We start from the raw sequence: 18,760 nt of genomic DNA, 5'->3' as shown, positions 1-18,760 counted from the left end.
AAAAAATCCCTAGATATATTTTTCAAACGCCAAGTTAATAAGCTTTTTTAACTTAATAAATGTTAAAGAAAAGTAGATTGTCATGCTTTTTAAACCATATATATTTCAAAAATTTTTTTTAAAATATTCATTTATATATTATATATATTTTTGAAAGAAAAAAATATTTTCTTAAAGAATTTCAATTTGTAAAATACTGAAAGTAGAACACGAAACATGAAGATTGAAAAATCGAAAAATTCCTAGATAATTTTTTTCGAATACGAACTTATAACGGATTTTAATATAGTAAATATTAAATGAAGATAAGCATTTATGCTTCTTGAATGAAATGTTTATTTAAAATATTCAAATTTTAATTTGTAAAATAATAAAAAAATGGATAGTGAAATGATTTTAAAATTATCTAGTGAAATACTAGAGACGTAATTAAAAAATTATGAGTTTTTAATAATAATTCTAATTTTATAACCATTAGTTTTTACTTATCGAAATTTAGCGAAATGTAAATGCAGCTTTATATTAATAATTATTAAAAAGAATTGATTTCTCATATAAGCATTTGTGGCATTAAATATATATACATAAAGTTTGAAAAACCGAAATTCTAATATAAACCTTTTGTAAAATTTTATTTTGTAATACAAAAAAGTGTAAATAAAAAAGATCTTAAATTACGCATGGTGTTTTAACGAATATACATAGTAGCTCAGAGGAAATTTCCTTTCTAATAGTAGAATATACTAAATTGAACTAATTGATTCTAGAACCTTGTTCGTGTTCTGGTTGTAGTATTAGAGATGAGTAGCTATCATTTTTGATAGCATATACATAGTAGCTATTCATTCTAACCATGATTCCAATGAATTTGAAATAAGAAAATCGGTAAAGTGGCCAATAATATTCTTTTCCAGTTCATTGTAGCATTTTTTCGTTATACCATACTCCAGTATATTTTCCTTTTTTAAAAGAAAAGAACGAAGGCTATCAAATAATTTAAGTCAAAAGAGGTAAATTTAACTGATCACGTGATCTGTAACTATTGACTGTTATCGACTCGCTAATGAATTATTTCGTATCACTGTAGAAAATTTCCAACTCCTATTTTCCTTTTCTATGTTTATAAAAAATGTATAGTAAATGGTGTCTTATATATTTTATGCAAAGAAAGATTCTATATAAAGTAAATATATCGTTTAACCAATACTCGATTCTCATTTCCTAAAAAATAATCATTCTTCATTTTCAATATCTAATTTTTACGATGAAATATTTCAATAATAATAACTTGCAGCTATAAAACTAATCATAAGGCAGGGGGTTAATGTAAAAAATGTAGTTTGCCAGTTTATAACATATCAGAATTATACCAAAACCACCGATCAGAAAAAACCAATCAGAATCAATCGATTTGTTTTAAAGCGTAGATTATAGAAATACCAAAATTATTTTGCGAAATCTTATTATTATTAAAATATTTCACGATAATTATCTTTGTATTCTATTCGATTTTTCAACGGTGGCAGACATATTGAATGTTGATATAGGTAAAATGCATACAACATATACATATTTTATTTTTATATTATGAAATATTTTAATAATAATAACTTTCTATAAAATAATTTTGTATTTCTGTAATCTATGCGTTAAAACTAATCGATTGATATATAACATGTTGCAATTCGTAAAAGGTGATTTTGTTAGAAATATATATACATACACAGAATTATGAATTCGAACCTTTTCCCCTAGATTTCGATCACATGGTTTTATTTACCTCTCCTAACTCGACTCAAGCAAACTACATACACATAATACATATATATGTATAGTTCCAATGAATTTATTGGTTACCTCGGAAGGGGAAAAGATGGCGGTATGACGTCATATCCGTTCAGCACGAAAACGTAACGTAATTCGCTAACACGTTTTCTCCTAGAACAGCATATTTCTTTAGGCTTGGCGCCTTCGTCAAATGCAGTGAGCGTCGGTGTACGTAAAATGGCGGACGGTGACATTGATTTGTACGCCGACGATCTCGAGCAAGATTTCGCGCAGGTAATTCGTTTTTATCATTGCTAATAAGTAACGAGTTGTTCTATAGGCGTTGTTGTTAATTGGCTACTTTAGTAAAAAACATTGGAAACTGTGAGAAAAATGCGATAGCAGAGCGGGGTTGTTCGGCGTCATGGAGGAGAAACGGTAACGATTGCCTCGACAAGCGGTGTCCGATTCTCGTTCAGTCGGGATTTCGATTTTAACATACATCTCATTCGTGACGAGTAGACGTTGCATTTGATTATCACGACCGATAAACATTTTCTCTATTCTGTTACATAATTACCGTGGCCCGTGCACGTTCTATTGCATTGGGGAAAAACTTAAAAAGCAAATACGTGTAATACACAGATTCACAGCAAGAAAAGCAAAATGGTGTTAGCGGTAAGGCAAATGTCTCGTAGCGCATTTTATTCCTCCACTTCGTTTAGTTTTTAACTAAAGTTTTCATTATTGCATGCGAGACACCATTTTCTTCTTACAGCGTTTATATTATTTTGAAGTTTGAACACTTTATTTGTATGTGATGTTTTTTTTTTCTTTTTTATTCCGACCGAAATTGCACCGAAACGATCCGTGCTTATTCAAGAAGCGAATTTTTTTTTGTAGGTATGTGTGTACAGTTTTAATGAGCGTCAATGAAGCGTCTTATCCAGAAAAAATTGTTATATTTTTAATCTTTTTGTACTTTTTATCTATTACACTATTTTTTGACTTTTGTAAAATAATTTGTATTCTATAAGATGATTGAAATTCATTTTAATACTTTATAAATTATGTTTTTGTTCTTGAAGGAATATGTTTACTTAGAACTATTTTTTCTTCATAGTTAAATATTTATGTAATACAATGGGAATAGAAAATATTAGAAAAATATGTGAAAAAAAGGTAGTAGCATATGTACAATTTATAAATTATCCTTTATCAAAGAGATGGAAGGTAGTAAATTAAAATATTTATTAATGTATTAATTATTTTTTAAGCTTTCTTCAATATTATTTTTGAAACTTTAAGTAGATAACATAAAAATTGTATTTTGAATTTATTATTAATATGTATTAAATACTATGTATAATATTTGTTATATATCAGTATACTTCATATACTATATATGCGAATGATTTAAAAAGGAATTGAATATTAAATTAATTTTTGTTTGTATAAATACTGAAACTGCACATTATTTTCACAATATAATTTATAAGAATATTCAGTTCACGTGATGTAAATATATTAAATTCTTATGGTAATTAATCAGCTTATGATATATCTTTAATGATCTGTTTTAGGATGAATTTGCTGGTGATGGCGTTGATTTGTATGATGATGTGATAGCAGCTCCTGCTGGTGGTAATGGTGGCGTTTCTACGGGAAATAGTGGAGATGGTGCTGGTGATACTACTTCACCAAATGAAGAAACAAATGGTAGCGCACCTTACCATCAACTTGGAAATAATATTCAGCCAAACCAAATTGGGAGACGTCATCAATTATATGTTGGAAATTTGACTTGGGTAAATAATTGAATATTAATTCATTTTCATTAATTAGCCTTTACTTTAAGAACTTAGAGAAAAAGTCAATATTTTTGTAGTAATTTAAACTTATTGAAATATTTTTATTGCAGTGGACAAGTGACCAAGATATAACTGATGCTGTTCAAAGTATTGGTGTATCAGATTTTGTTGAAGTAAAATTCTTTGAAAATCGAGCCAATGGACAATCTAAGGGATTCTGTGTGATATCTTTGGGATCAGAACAAAGTATGAGGATATGTATGGAAAGATTACCTAAAAAGGAATTGCATGGACAGAATCCAGTAGTAACATTTCCAACTAAACAAGCTTTGAATCAAGTAAGTATAGATATATCGAAATTATGAACAAGCAACTATTTATGGGAAAGAAATAATTAGTACTGTGAGAAATTTATTTTTGTTATATGATTCTTTTCATGAGTTTTTACTCTGATAGGTGTAAGTAAAATATAAGATTGAATCTGCAGTTTACTTCTTTTCTTTTAAAAAAATTTACTTGCGAAAATGTCAGATTGTTGTTCATTTTTATATAATTTACATTAATATAGTTTCCATTCAAACTAAGCATAGTTAAATCTTTTAAAAAATTAACTCCTTTAATGTAAATAATTTTGCACTTTTACACATATAGAATTTTCATTATATATGATATATTATCAAGAAATTAATGTTGTCCTTTAATTAACTTCTCTCAATCAAAACACATATAATTGGTCATGTCTATAACATTTAGAAATCTTTTTTATTTCTTCCTTCACATTAGTACTGTATTGCATCTTTTCAAGAAAACAATATGAATTTCTTGATGGCTTAATCGTTATTTCTCTTCCCAATAAATAAATGAAAACTTGACATTTTGTACATTTGAAATTGTGTATATGTTCTCAGTTTGAGTCTCAGTGTAAGACACGACCAGCTCCGGCTCCTCAACAGAGTCAGAGTCAGCGTCCCCATAATCCACATCAGCATCAGTCACCAATGCCACCCCATCAACAGCATCCACAACATCCCCAACACCCTCAACATTCGCAACAAAATCATGGTCCTAGGATGATGATGGGTCCTCCGCAGGGTGTACGACCACAGAGAATGCCACCTCCAGGGATGGGTCCACCAGGTCCGGGTGGACCTGGCCAGCAAGGTCCACCGCGTATGCATGGTCCGCCGATGGGTCCTGGACCGGGACCGCACCATCCTTTACCTGGGCATCCTAACCAAGGTCCACCACCTCCTGGTTATCAGCAGGGCCCATGGAATGGGCCAAGACCTAATGGTCCACCTGGACCACCAAGAGGCCCAAGTGGACCTGGTGGTCCACCTCAACAAGGACCACCAGGACCAGGTCCTGGTCAACATCGGCCTCCAGGAATGGTATGTAATAGAGCTTTTATTTAATTATTCAATGTAATTGTGTGCATGTAGTTTGTCCTTTTGTTAATAATTATACTTTTTCTGAACCAATTTTTTATATCTATAAAACTTAATTTGTATTGCAAACTTGTGTTTATAGTAGTTGTGGGACTTTGCTTTTAACATAAGAATAGAAGGTAACTAAGAACGATAAGAAAGGAGATAAGAATGTAATATGTAATTGTCTAATATAATTGTGTATTATATAGGGTGTTTGGCTACAGGTGTAAAAATATTTAAGGGGTGATTCTTAAAGTTAAAGTAAGACGAAATTAAGAATTAAAAAATTGCATTTTTCGGCTTTGTCTATTTATTAATTATTTATGGAGGCAAAGGTTTAGGGGAAATATCAACGCTGTCTACTCGAAAATTCCATGAGGCGATTTTCGATATGCTGTTGTGGATTTTAGTAAGTAGACAGGTACAATGTTTAATCTACGATTTTTCTTACAAAATGTTGCGTAGGATGGTTTAAGTCTTCAAATGTCATAATCTTCTCTACGATTTGTGCAAGGTAAACTACTGCCCATGTATTGTTGGATTTGAGGATACCTATGGACCCCACTGTTTAGGTTGACCTACTTTCGTTTGTGTAAAGAGATTTTCGCTCGTGCAGACATATTTCGACTAATTTTTAATTGTCAATAACTAAAAGACAAAGTCGAAAACGCAATTTTTTAATTCTTGATTTTCGTCTTACTTTAACTTTAAGAATCACCCCCTAAAATCTTTTTGCACTTGTAGCCAAACAGCCTGTGTAGCTTCCCCAAAGCTATAGAAAAATAACTATAGAAAAGAAATTTTTTTATTATTCTTCAGATAATACTTGATATATTAATTAGAAATTTCTGTTAAAGCTACTCATTTCTTGGTTTTTACAATTTTATGATATATTTTATATAAATCGATAAATTATGGTACAAATTACAAGAATATTTTTTGCACTTACATGTCTTACGCTTCGCGTAAACAGAGTTGTACTAGAGACCTTTCAGAAGCCAGTTACCATATACCACAGGTAACACACAATGTGTTGTTTTTCCTGCTTTTCACGTTGTAAAAATTATCCATTCTTCAAACTTTTCAGTATTGATTTGTTTTTATACATAAAATCTGATCGAACACTATTAAAATTAATAAATATTAAATTGAAATTCTATTATTTTTAGAATTCTAAAATATTTTAAATTATACTTATATGGAAAATAAGATTTGAATTATATTAATAAAAAAGTCACCTAACTGCTATCTTTCAATATTTCCTAATTCAATTATCTTTCTTTTGAATGAAGCTGTATTTAGTTATATTTTGTATAAATTTCAAGTGTTAAAAGAAAATGTAATATAAAAATATAATCTGTAAAATTTATTTCTTTGAAAATTACAACATTAGCAGTGCATGAGATATGTATAACATGAAAAGCTCTTTCAGAAATCAATAAATTATTTCATTTCAATCTGTTTAGTGGTTAATTAAATTTATACAGCACATTGAAAAGCTTTTGATAAACCAATAACTGGCTCTGATATTTTAATATTTTATCATTATTATTAATTACTTTATGATCATTGTTTAATAATAGTATTCGATAGTAACTCGTGTTATTGATGCATCTCATTATTAATTAATTTTTTGCTGTTATTTTCCAAGTATAGAGAATGATTTTTAATTTAATTATGGTAGATTGAAATAGAATCTTCGTTTGTCTCCATTCAGCAATTTCATGGTGGTCCGCCTGGTCCACCTGGTCAAGGACCTCCACGTGGTCCACCTGGACATCCTGGTGGACCTCCAGGTGATCCAAGAGGTGCTCAACCACGTCCCGAATGGAATAGACCACCAGGTTTGTTAAATATCTTGATTCATTATAGATTATATACTGAAACATCTTGGACTCACACGCTCTGTTCTTTCCTTCATTTCATGTGTCATTATGATAAAATTCTTCTTTTTCCACAGCTTATAGTCTGCATGATAAAGTAGATTATGAAAATTATCAAATTTACTATACAAAACAGAATATAAGGAACTTTAGTAATAAATCACTTCCAATAACAAAGTATTATGTAATCAAGTTTTTGTGAATAAAGTTCACTGATGTAATTATTCAATGTGCATAGGAATGCATCACGGGCCTCAGGGACCACCAGGTTTCCCTCAACATCAACATATGCAAGGCCCGCAACCTGGTCAAGGCCCACCACAGAGAGGACCTCCTCCAGGTTCTATGGGTGGTGAGAAATTTAGGACGTTCATTGAATATTAACAATATCGCTATTAATTTTTCTTATAATAATGCATGATATTGAGGGAAATTTTATGCTTAGGAGTATGAAGGTACAAGGTGTTTCAGATAAAAGTAACATAAACAACAATTCAATTTTTGTTGTTGTCACAATTTCAATGAATATAAAGTATATAATTGAAAGTATTTTTAAATAATACTAAAAAAATAAGTAATAATAACATAGGAAAGAAATAGTTCAATTCGAATAAATATACTTAAAAGAGTAAAAATATATTATTAATATATATATTAAATATTAGAATATACAAAGAAAGATGGAAACTTGTCATAATCTTACAACATTGTGCAAGCATATTCTAAAGCAAAAAACATACTTTATCAAGTCAATCATACAATAAAAATTGTTTTGTGTAATGAAAAAATTTATAAGCTTGCTATACAGTGTTGCAAGCTAACAAAGATATTGATCAGGAATGTTACCAGGTCCAGGAGGTCCACCACCTGGTCATGGTGGCCCACCTCAAGGACCACCACAAGGACCCCCAGGAGGACCTGCACCACATGTGAATCCAGCATTTTTCCCACAAGGACCACCTCATCAACATCCAGGACAACATCCACCAGGTCCTCCTGGTCCACCCCATGGACCACCTCATGGTCCACCACATGGTCCACCACATGGTCCACCTCATGGTCCACCTCATGGTCCTCCACATGGTCAACCACATGTGCCACCTCATGGTTATGGACCACCTGCAGCACAGGTATATGGTATTCTATTTTATATTGTCCATTGTATTAATATCTTATATTATATTTCTGATATTATTTAGTGGCTTCACTATTACATTTCATAATACTACTGCTTTATTAAAATCTTAAAAAAATCAAGATGAATTATATATCTTACAGCCACCTTATGGCGCACCAGGACCTGATCATCGCCCAGAAGGTCCTCCTCCCCTTACAGAACAAGAATTTGAAGAAATCATGGGTAGAAATAGAACCGTTTCTTCTTCTGCTATTGCTCGAGCAGTATCTGATGCTGCAGCAGGGGAATACGCAAGCGCTATAGAAACCCTGGTTACAGCCATCTCTTTGATAAAACAATCCAAGGTTGCTGCAGATGATAGATGTAAAATTTTAATCAGTTCTCTTCAAGACACCTTGCGTGGCGTCGAAACAAAGAGTTATGGATCCGCACGTAGGGGTAAATATTTTATTTCTTACATTTAGAATAATAAAAAATAGATGTATGTTTAATAAATTTTTTAATCACTTGCAACGGCTTTCATATCTCCTATGATTCTATCGAAATTAAGATTATTGTATTAGTTAATCTAGATTTAATGAATTATTTCAGAACGATCACGTTCACGAGACAGGGAACGCAGTCACAGAAGAAGACGTGAGCGATCAAGGAGCCGTGACAGGGAATACAGAGAAAGAAGCAGAGACAGAGATAGAGAACGTGACAGGGAACGCGATCGTGAAAGGGAAAGGGATCGTGATCGTGACAGAGAACGTTATTACAGTGAACCATATCCACGGGAGAGATCACGAAGCAGGGAGAGGGATCGTGAACGTGAAAGAGATCGCGAATATAGAGAGCGAAGCAGAGAAGAAAGGTAAGCTCAACATCTCATAATTATTTTAACTGTCACTACTGGATGTACCTTCTTATTCAATTTAGTCAAAAATTAACTGACAGTTGCAACTTATAACTGATAGCCCTCGTAATAATAGCCACGTATGCGTGTGATTTAGAAAAAGAAAATGAGTACGATAAGTCTATATTTATATAAAATAATCCGACGTTTACATTGTAACAGATCGTATATAACTATATACAGATTACTAAAATATATCATGCAATTTTCTTCGCAAATAGATATAGCATTATAGCAACGATATTGATCTAAGTAATATAAGTCCCATTTATTGTATTATATATTTTGCAAACATTTTCAATCATGCTATTCAGAATATTGTATGCGGAGTTCATTCGAAACGTTCGATTTGAATACTTAGTTAAAATACCATTAAATGGTATGAAATTTGATAAAAGTGCAAGTAAATTAAATGAATTGTAACTGGTATTAATGATGTTTAAAAGAGAACGCGTTGATTTATAATGTGTTCAATTGTAAAATAATTAATAATGTGTGTCTATTTAAATACTAACGTATTTCATTGGGACAAATTTAACTGTCATTAAATATTAATAATTGTAACATTTCTTAATATTTCCGTATTGTCTGTATTAATTAGTTATTCTGGAAAAATTTATAAGTACAGACAAAGACCATAGATAATTTTACATGGTCATATAACAATAATTTATAAGACTCAAATATAGTTGATTTTATTAATGATAAAAAGTGAACTTAACCCTTTTGCTGTAATGTAATCTCAAATCTATGTGTTATAATTCTAGAACATCTATACTTTACAAATAGATGTCTACAATTGAACAAAAAGAATCTGTTGTAATTATTATGTAGAATAATTGCGACTGAGTTAGTTACTGAAAGGATATTAACTCTAATCAAGCAAAAATATTTGCTTATATAATTGACAGCGACAGGGTTAAATAAAATTAACGTTACTTTGATACATTAATTGTTATTGGGCATTTCAGATCTTGAATATTTATATATTTTAGTATGATATCTTTTTTAACAATTACTAAATATTAAATAAAAATCTATTTAAATGAAAGTACTTTTAAATTTTCTCTGCTATCAGTTTAACTTTAACCCTTTGGGGACGGGACGGTTTGAAGTTAACCGTACCGTGAGACCGAGCTGCTGCCGCGATAGTCATTTAAAATTGCCAGCGCGCATTAGATGTGCTTTTCGTTCATAGATGTCAAATTCTATACATATGTACATGCACAGATTCTCCACAGGATAAATAAAATGTGACACACATATGAATCCTTTGGTTCTATCAGTTGTCTTCTCCAAACGCGTATATGAGTTTCTCGCCCTTAGCGACGCGTTTACGTGGAACACATATATGAGTCGTTCGGCTCTACCAGTTGTTTTCGCCAAACGCATATATTAGTTTCTCGGCCAAATTGATGGCTTACGCAGAACGCATATATGCAGCGGTAGTCCGCGAAGGGTTAATTTATAAGAATTCAAAATATTATTAATCTTTAATCTTTGTAAATTATATTGGAGATAAAAATGTTAATCACAAGGATATTTTTTTATCAAAATTTTAGACATTCATAAAATGTGAAAAGTAACAATTAACGTATCAATTAAATGTTTTTTTATTATTGTATCAGATTGTTCGTTAATGTCTACTTTTTTAATCTACTACATAAAATTTGTTAAAAGCATTAATCAGAAACAAATATTATATTATTATAATAGTTACTTGATACTTTGAAAGCTAAAAGTGGACATTATTCTTAAAACAATTAAGTATCTTGATTTAGGTGCTCTGCGTTATTATTGAGTGTAAAAGTGACAGGTAAATTATAAATATTGAACTCCAAGGACTGTTATTATTCCTATGTTAGCTTCAATTTGCTGTGCATATGATTATCTAATGGTAAATATTATTGTTATAAAGTTCTAATATAAGATGATCTTCTCATTAGATAACTCAAAAGCGATGCCGCCATCATATTCTCGTTCCCATTCTTATTTTACATCTATATGTCGGAGAAGGAAAGACAGCGGGATTTCTCGTCCGGAATGTTGGGAAAAACCCCAATACACTAGTCCAGACTTTTACTATAGCCGCACTTAAGTAATAAAAATAAGAAATAGTCTTAATGTTCCAATCTGACTTTATGACGATGGGTTTGGGCTCGATATGGCTCTCCTTAAAACAAAGATTAACCCGAGAAATGGGTACAGGAGTATATAAGGGCAGCCTCTTTTGGATTAAGTGAGTTAGAGTTAGAGTTAGTTAGTTGGTTAGTGAGTCGTTGGATGAATTGCCGATGGAGTTATCGGGAAGTTACCCGAATCGAGCAGCACGTTAATACTAGTCCTCCCGTGGACCGTGGATTCATTATCGAACCTGAATTCGTTGTCACCATCATCTCGACCATCCTATTACCATTACTCGTAGCGTCTGGTAGTGTCCACATTCGTACTGATAGAGATTGGCTACATTCGCGACGGTAAAGTAAGTAAAGGTTCATCGAACGCCCCAAAATGCCAACCTGACTCCGACATATATATACATACATTTACCCTATTTCAGTGGTATCAATTTCTACTGATATTGTAAATCATACAACCGATATTGTTATTGGCGATACTGTTTTTGAGTTAATTAGCGAGAGAGTCACTAAACAGTATAATGAAAATATAAACGTATTCATCTTTTAATAAATCAGTTCTTTATAAAAAAATTGTAACACGTTATTATGATTTCAGTATTTAACAGTAACCTAAAATATTCGAAGCAACTAAATACAGTACAAATTTATTTCATACTTTTTAAAATGTTATTAAAACATTGGCAGAAATACAAATTATATTTAAAAGATGCTCAGTATATATTGGTTAACATAGGAAGAAATTGATTGTTTATCAAATAGTACAAAAAAAATCATAAAGCATCCTTATGTTTGTTTTAAAATAGCAGACATTTAAAATTTTTTTCGTCCTAATATCATCAATCAGCGATAAGTAGTAACCACAAGTAATCACTATTGATTTTCATTAGTTATGGTTTTAGAAAGTAACAGGGGCTTTTTTTATGATAGAGAAACTGAAAACATTGTGATCTCAATTTTTAAACAATATAATATTTTAGGAACATATATATATATAATAGTAATGTAATTTAAATGACACAATTGAAATAACAATTCTATTTGCGAGTTATAAATTTTATTGTAAATTGTTCAAAACTTTAACATGCACTAAAACGACGAGATTGTAATTTTTTTAATCTATTTGTTTATTGTTTCTGGCATATTCAATAGTAAGTGAGACTGAAGTTTCAAAGATGAAATAGCCAACAATAAACGAAACTTGCCCATAATTGAAATGATTGGAAGATTTGTAGATTAAGGCGAACATCCGTTCATTAATTAAATATTAGAACAGATTTAAGGAATGTTTGCATCTACATTTTTATTTCATTTTTGTAAATACGAGGGAAGAAATGAACTTTGTACTCAGTATCAATGATACTTCTGCAAGTTATTTTTGTCACATGATATTTGAAGTGTGTGCGTGGATACACTTAGAGTCTGAATCTTATTAATTTACATCAATAAAAAGATAAAGGTTGAAGCTGTGTAACAATAGTTTTTCTAATATACAATTGACAATTTTGGAATGTAAACAGATGTTAGCTTCTTCTTTGAGATAAGTCATACAGTACATTCAATACAATTGTTCCTTCTTGTTCCTCCTGTGTAGTTGTAATCTTTATTTCCAAAGTCGCCATTGGGAAAAGTATGTAAAAGAATGTGCATATCTTTTTTGTAGATATTGCTTTCTATTCAAAACACTTCAATATGTTTCATAGAGATATTGTAAATGAAATTTTTGCCAAGTATATTTAAGATGTGATAGAGAATTAAATATTTAATTTATGAACTACATCTATTGGTATTTTAAAAAATTACTGAGCTTTGTCTAGCAATAGAATTATTGCAGTTATTAATCCTAACAATTCGTAAGATTAACAGTTCATGAATTAAATAGTCAGTTTCCATATATTGTTATCTTTAGTTATTTATAAAACATGAGTAGGAATAATTACAATTTTACTTTATTTATTAATCTAGCATATTCATATCATGATATACATATCTTGATATACATAATGTAAAAATACTTACAACGTATAATTACTATTTATATATTAAGATGGTTAAATGCTTCTTCAATTTATATATTATGTTAACATATATTAACACAAGATCTACACTTATCCACAGAGATACTGTAATATTGATTCTAATATCAAGTTGATATATGTACAGATCTACAAATACTTTACTACAGTAAAGTAGTCATAATCCTGAAACCATAAAAAGAAATGAAATCTATGCAACACAGTTATATCTTAGAAGAAATTATCTTCTATTTTTTCATGTTTTGAAGTCAGTTATTCTTGTTTCATTTTGAATATTCAAATATGGTTACAGGTTTAACAACGAATCTCAAAACTTCTTTGAATATATGTAGTATTGTACACATGCACTTACATATAACTGGTAACTGTAGTTAGTATTATTTCGAATAACATATTGACATATCTTCTAATTTAATCTATATTTCAATAGAAAAATGCTAAAAAATGGTTGTCTTTTATATAAGCAATTAAGTCGTAGAGTAAGTTTACAATTTATTATAAATTTTGCTCGAATAAGTGATCGTTGCTAAATTATAGTAGACTGAAAAAGGAAAATTGAATATATTTCTTAACATAGCTTATTTTAACTAAAGAAACGTATTAAGCCTGGTAACAGTATAAGTCATAACGAAGTATGCATATTTTCCATTAGTACGACACGTCAGTCAGCCAGGCCAAGAGTAAAAGAAGAACCGCCAGAGACGGCTCCCGTCTCGTCTTCCAAGGCGTCTAGGTAATTTACACTTTTTTTTTCATTAAAGTGAATGCATGTAGATCTCATTACAAAGTATTATCTTGTTAGATGCAAAACAACAAATTAGAGTTATTCTTAAAGAGTTTGATTCAGAATTCATGTATTGATTACATTATCCATCATTTCATAAATAGGAATATTTTAGAATTTAAATAAAAATTTCGTAAATAAGTGGGAGAGAGAAGGGGGAGAATACAAAAAATATAAGAAGTAGAAAAATAAGAGACAAGTATAAAGAAAATGTTTCAACTCACTTTTGTTTCTTCACATGCATATAATGATGAGAAAAGGTATTAAAAGTTATAATTCTATTAGAATATCGCACGAATTCAGTGAATCTTTTGCTTTCTGACTACAAAATCGTTTATTGCAAATTGTTGGAAAATTTAGATAAATTAGTTTGTCTTTGTTATTAAAACTTCTTGTTAGAGTAATGTGTTTAGTTCTTGAAGTTATCAGAGACTTTTTTATGCAGTAAATTGTCTCTTCTAAATGCTTGGTAATTTTTTTCCTTTCTCTTAAGCCTTTGCAATAAGTAAAAACTTGATCGCAAAAATCGAAATGTTAATAGAGAGCAAGGAAACGAATAAAAAAAAATAAAAAGTTATCATGAACGAAGAAGGTAGGGTACATTAGAGAAAGATACATAGCGTATCAAAGAGTCCCTGAGTTAATGTAAATATATCTTAAGAAGGCATAAAAAGAATTAAAAAAAGAAAAAAAAAAGCAAATTAATAGTGTACACCGGTAAAGTAAGATAATTGGCTGACGTGTACTTGTGTAGGTATTATGACGATCGCTACAGAGAGCGTGAACGAGACAGAGATCGAGAACGAGAGTCGAGCCGAAGACCATCCGAGAGAGAACGAGAACCGGAGCGTGAACGGGAGCGAGAACGAGAAAGAGATCGTCGCGACGAACGTGGAGACTCTTCGCATCGTTCAAGGCATTAAAGGCGATTACGTGTCGGAGAGAATAAAGAAGAATTCTCGTTTACAAAAAAATCAGAAATAACAGAAAAAACAGTGAGAATAAAAATACAGAAGGGCCAGAAAACGAGGAAGAGGTCACGTCTTAGCATGCAGTGTTTGCAGGATCTTACCGGTCATTTTCTTGCAAGCGTCATTGAGAAACGGATCCAAGAGGACACTCATACACGTTTATCTCTTGAGAGCACATGCTTATCTTCTGTATTTTGTCTGAATATCAGTAGTATTTAAACACTTTCTCGGCTGAACAGGGAAACCATTGGTTTCGAAATGAAAGAAACACAGTGACCTTGCAATTAATTAAATTTTTTGATAAATCTATCATGATTCCATTTATATATGATCGGTAATTCAGAGCACCTTTCGATACAACAGATTTAGTCTTTGTATTAGAAGTATAGATAACCATCTTCCAGTTATTTGTTTTACATGACAAATAGCTCTGTACTAGAGGTCTGTAGTTTATGTGTATTTAATATCTATGTGTACACGTGTATGAACTGTATCTGTATGTTTTACCACGTAATTTTTAGTACGTGTTTATCTGTATATTAGGAGTATCTAATTCACGTATGTTTAAATATCCGGGTACATGCGTATTGATGCATTCATATTCTAACTTACAACTTGGAAGTCTATATTTAAAAAATTTTGTTTTATACACTTATTGTTGTACTATTGTATCTTATTAGTAGAATGGTTATTAATTCTTAAGTTTCATATTAAAGTATAAGATCGTGATCAATCACAATTCCCTTTTTTATAAACATTTAAAATTCTAATTATAGGGAATTAAGAACATGAATTTTGTATTTCCTAGTAACATGCTACACGTGTCTATTTATTGCACGTTTAGGAAACTATGACCTCTAGAATTTTTATCAGCTGCAACTGAATGACTATGTTATGATTGTATTAAATTATAAATATCTATTTTTAGGTGTGCTTAGATACATTTATCAGTATGTGACGAAGCATCTAAAAATAGAGAATCTCGGTCGAGAAAGTGGCGAATCCCAATTATGTTTCGATAACATAAGTTGCAAGTCTCTGTGTAAACTTTCGACAGAGTTCCGAATCGCGAGCATTTTAGCCAAATTACTACGGGTGGTTTTGTCATAGGGGATTCTTAGCAACACGTTGCATGGGTGGTTGATCGTAGAATTTGACATACAGTTTCTTTTTGAGTCATCGATGGTGTTGTTTTTTTCTTTTCTTTTTTCTTTTTACGTAGCATACACTATCATATTACTAAATATTATTACACTAATTATAAAAAAAACAACAAGAAAAACTGATAATGAAGCTAACGAAAACGCATACACCACATATGCATATATACATGTATATCTATGTAACATTTAAGCAGAGAGTATTTGTTTAGTTTTCAGAAAAAAGTAGTGAGAGTGAAAGAGCGAGAAAGAGAGGGAGAGTATGTGTTATTCACGAATAAAAAAAAAGAATAATGATAATAGCAACAACAAATTAACAAAAGGAAAAGGTGGCGAAAGCACAACGAAAGTTATGTTTCACGAAGAGTTGTGTTCAGTTGCGGTTTATAGAGAAGCTGAAGAAGAGGCTTGCGCCGCACCTATCGGCGAACGGTATTGTGTTTGCCGGTTGCCTCGGGGAAGAATGAAGATCACACTCTGGACTCTCATCATCGGTCTTCTATCTCCGCGACGATGCAAGATTGTATCTTAACTATAATATATATATACGCTTTCAAAAAAATATACGTGATAAACATGTCTTTACTTTATTCATCAGCACACACAATCTTCCTGATAAATATGTTATTTTTGTTTTTGTGCTATTGCATTATTCCATTTATTAATCGAAAGGTGGAACCAATCGAAAGACGCATACACGGCATCCGATTTAAACACTTTCGATCTTACCTTTAATTAATTTATTTCTGTACAATTTTTGATGTTCGTAACAACGATCGATTGGGGATCGAAAGTGTATGATAACAGGGGTGGAACACGATATTTTACATGTAAAATAATGATTATGTTCCCCATTATATTCTATGATATATACTAGTCTCATCCATGAAATTGGAAGGATCAATGTCAGAGTTATATATACTCTCTGATAGTTGAGTGTTTGAAAACTAACTTATCAAAACTACCCAAATCTGTTCATCTAAAAATAATAAAAATTATTATCCTGATATGATCATAATTGTGTTTATTAATTGTAAATAAGTATAGATATTCTAAGATCATCGACTTGGGTAATTTTGGTAAATTAATTTTATGTAATAGTGCCATCTTATTTTTCACTGTTTAGTTGAAACGGCATAGAAAATTATTTATAACGATACATAGTATATTGTGAAAGCGTAACACATTCACGGAACGACTTTGTTTGAATTGTCAAAAAGGTCCTGTGTATTATTTGAAGAAAAGAATTTCTCTCCTGTGTACGCTCTTACAGCGTACAGATTAATCCTCGTATAATCAAGGTTTATGTAATTAAGAGTTCTATGAAGAATTATGTTCACCTCTTATGCACTTGAATGTATAATTTAATATACATAAAAATATCATAAATATGATATTGCGTTCGTCAAATGTTACACATTTTGAAAATATGTATTTTAAATTCAGTAATATATTATGGTGATCTCAATTCTTGATTGTACGAGGATTAGAAACTAGAAAAGTTAGTATTCGTGTGCAGTAGCAGAAACTCTTTCATGTTTTAGAAGGATCGGTATTACTGTATTTTTCTATGCTCAAGCATGATGTTCTTAAGACTTAACGTCCCTCTTCCTTGTATATTTAATCTTCATTTTTATGCATCTTTTCCGATCTGAAACGAGAATATATCATCTTATAATTTATTTTTTAGTCACACGTTATATGTATTATTTTTTAAGTAATATGTTATCCGATCGCTATAGTTAGATGTAAACTAAACTACGAAGTTGTAAAAGTCATATACTACAAGCACTGAATTACGCATGAAAGAGTTGAGAATAGCTCGAAAGAAATTACAACTAAATTGAACACTATACATTCGTCCTCTCTAAGAGAGGAAAAAGTATCAAAAGTTAAGCAAAGACAGCGAGGGTGGTTCACCTTTCGAATGGATTTTTATCAGGGATCATTATGAATGATGATACACTTAATAATAGCTCTGTGAGACAACGTTGTATGTATATATTAATTTTTATCATGTATCGCATAATCATTCGTTGTTTTAGCAGAACCCTCGACGGTCTTCTTTCATGTATAACAAATTACTATATAAGATAAAATGAAATGAATTTTATATATATATATAAAATATATTATATATATATAATGTACGCACACATTATATAATTTCTTATATTATAAAAATTTATTACATTTTTAATATTTATGAAATGATTTTGTTGCGCTACGATTAGCGATATATTATTATTATTTCTATATGCTTGTGGAAGCTTAGCTGTATAACTTTAGTTTATTTCACTTGGTATAAATTTTTAACCAGAAGCGTCATGTTTTAGAGAGAATGAAAAGGGAAGAAGACCGCAAAGGGCTGAGCATTTGGTACCTTTTAACAAGTACCAGGAAACGGATGATGGACTCTCACAGAGCACAATACCAGATAGTTAAATTCTCAGCAACAAAAAAGAAGGAAAATCCCAATAAATTTTTATGTTGTAATATACGAGACCAGTTTGCATGATCACATACATATACACATACGTGTCTCGTGAATGATTATGTTTCGATGTGCCATTTTGAAGTAACCATATAATGGTTAACTTGACCATGCAGCTAGAAATAAGAGACACTGCTGGATGGAGTACGACCAACTCATAGTCCAATTGTTTGAGTTTATTCATGCTTTGATCCTTTGTGATTCAATGTTTCCAATTTAAGTTAATTTATTTTATATCAGTTTTCATTAT

At 30.8% G+C, this 18,760-nt stretch overlaps 1 protein-coding gene across 16 annotated transcripts; it reads left to right on the top strand.

Annotated features, from left to right (window-relative positions):
• Positions 1 to 1,885: 1,885 nt before the first annotated feature.
• Positions 1,886 to 18,516, top strand: LOC117213727 (cleavage and polyadenylation specificity factor subunit CG7185-like). Of its 16 annotated transcripts, none has more exons than XM_033459323.1 (13): positions 1,887 to 2,061; positions 2,413 to 2,445; positions 3,351 to 3,575; positions 3,689 to 3,916; positions 4,670 to 4,969; positions 5,982 to 6,026; positions 6,726 to 6,852; positions 7,130 to 7,243; positions 7,729 to 8,021; positions 8,170 to 8,467; positions 8,621 to 8,885; positions 13,754 to 13,834; positions 14,640 to 17,025. In XM_033459323.1, the coding sequence occupies exons 1-13, from the start codon at positions 2,005 to 2,007 to the stop codon at positions 14,806 to 14,808; spliced, it is 2,235 nt and encodes a 744-aa protein (XP_033315214.1). In that variant the 5' UTR covers positions 1,887 to 2,004; the 3' UTR covers positions 14,809 to 17,025. The 16 variants fall into 16 exon arrangements, with proteins under 16 accessions (XP_033315213.1, XP_033315210.1, XP_033315214.1 ...); XM_033459312.1 differs by having other exon boundaries at positions 4,487 to 4,969; positions 14,661 to 17,025; XM_033459309.1 differs by having other exon boundaries at positions 1,889 to 2,061; positions 4,487 to 4,969.
• Positions 18,517 to 18,760: the final 244 nt, after the last annotated feature.

The sequence above is a fragment of the Bombus bifarius genome, unplaced genomic scaffold, assembly GCF_011952205.1.
Source record: "Bombus bifarius isolate JDL3187 unplaced genomic scaffold, Bbif_JDL3187 scf7180000009125, whole genome shotgun sequence".
NCBI classification, from domain to species: Eukaryota; Metazoa; Arthropoda; class Insecta; order Hymenoptera; family Apidae; genus Bombus; species Bombus bifarius.
This window is presented reverse-complemented; position numbering and strand designations above follow the sequence as displayed.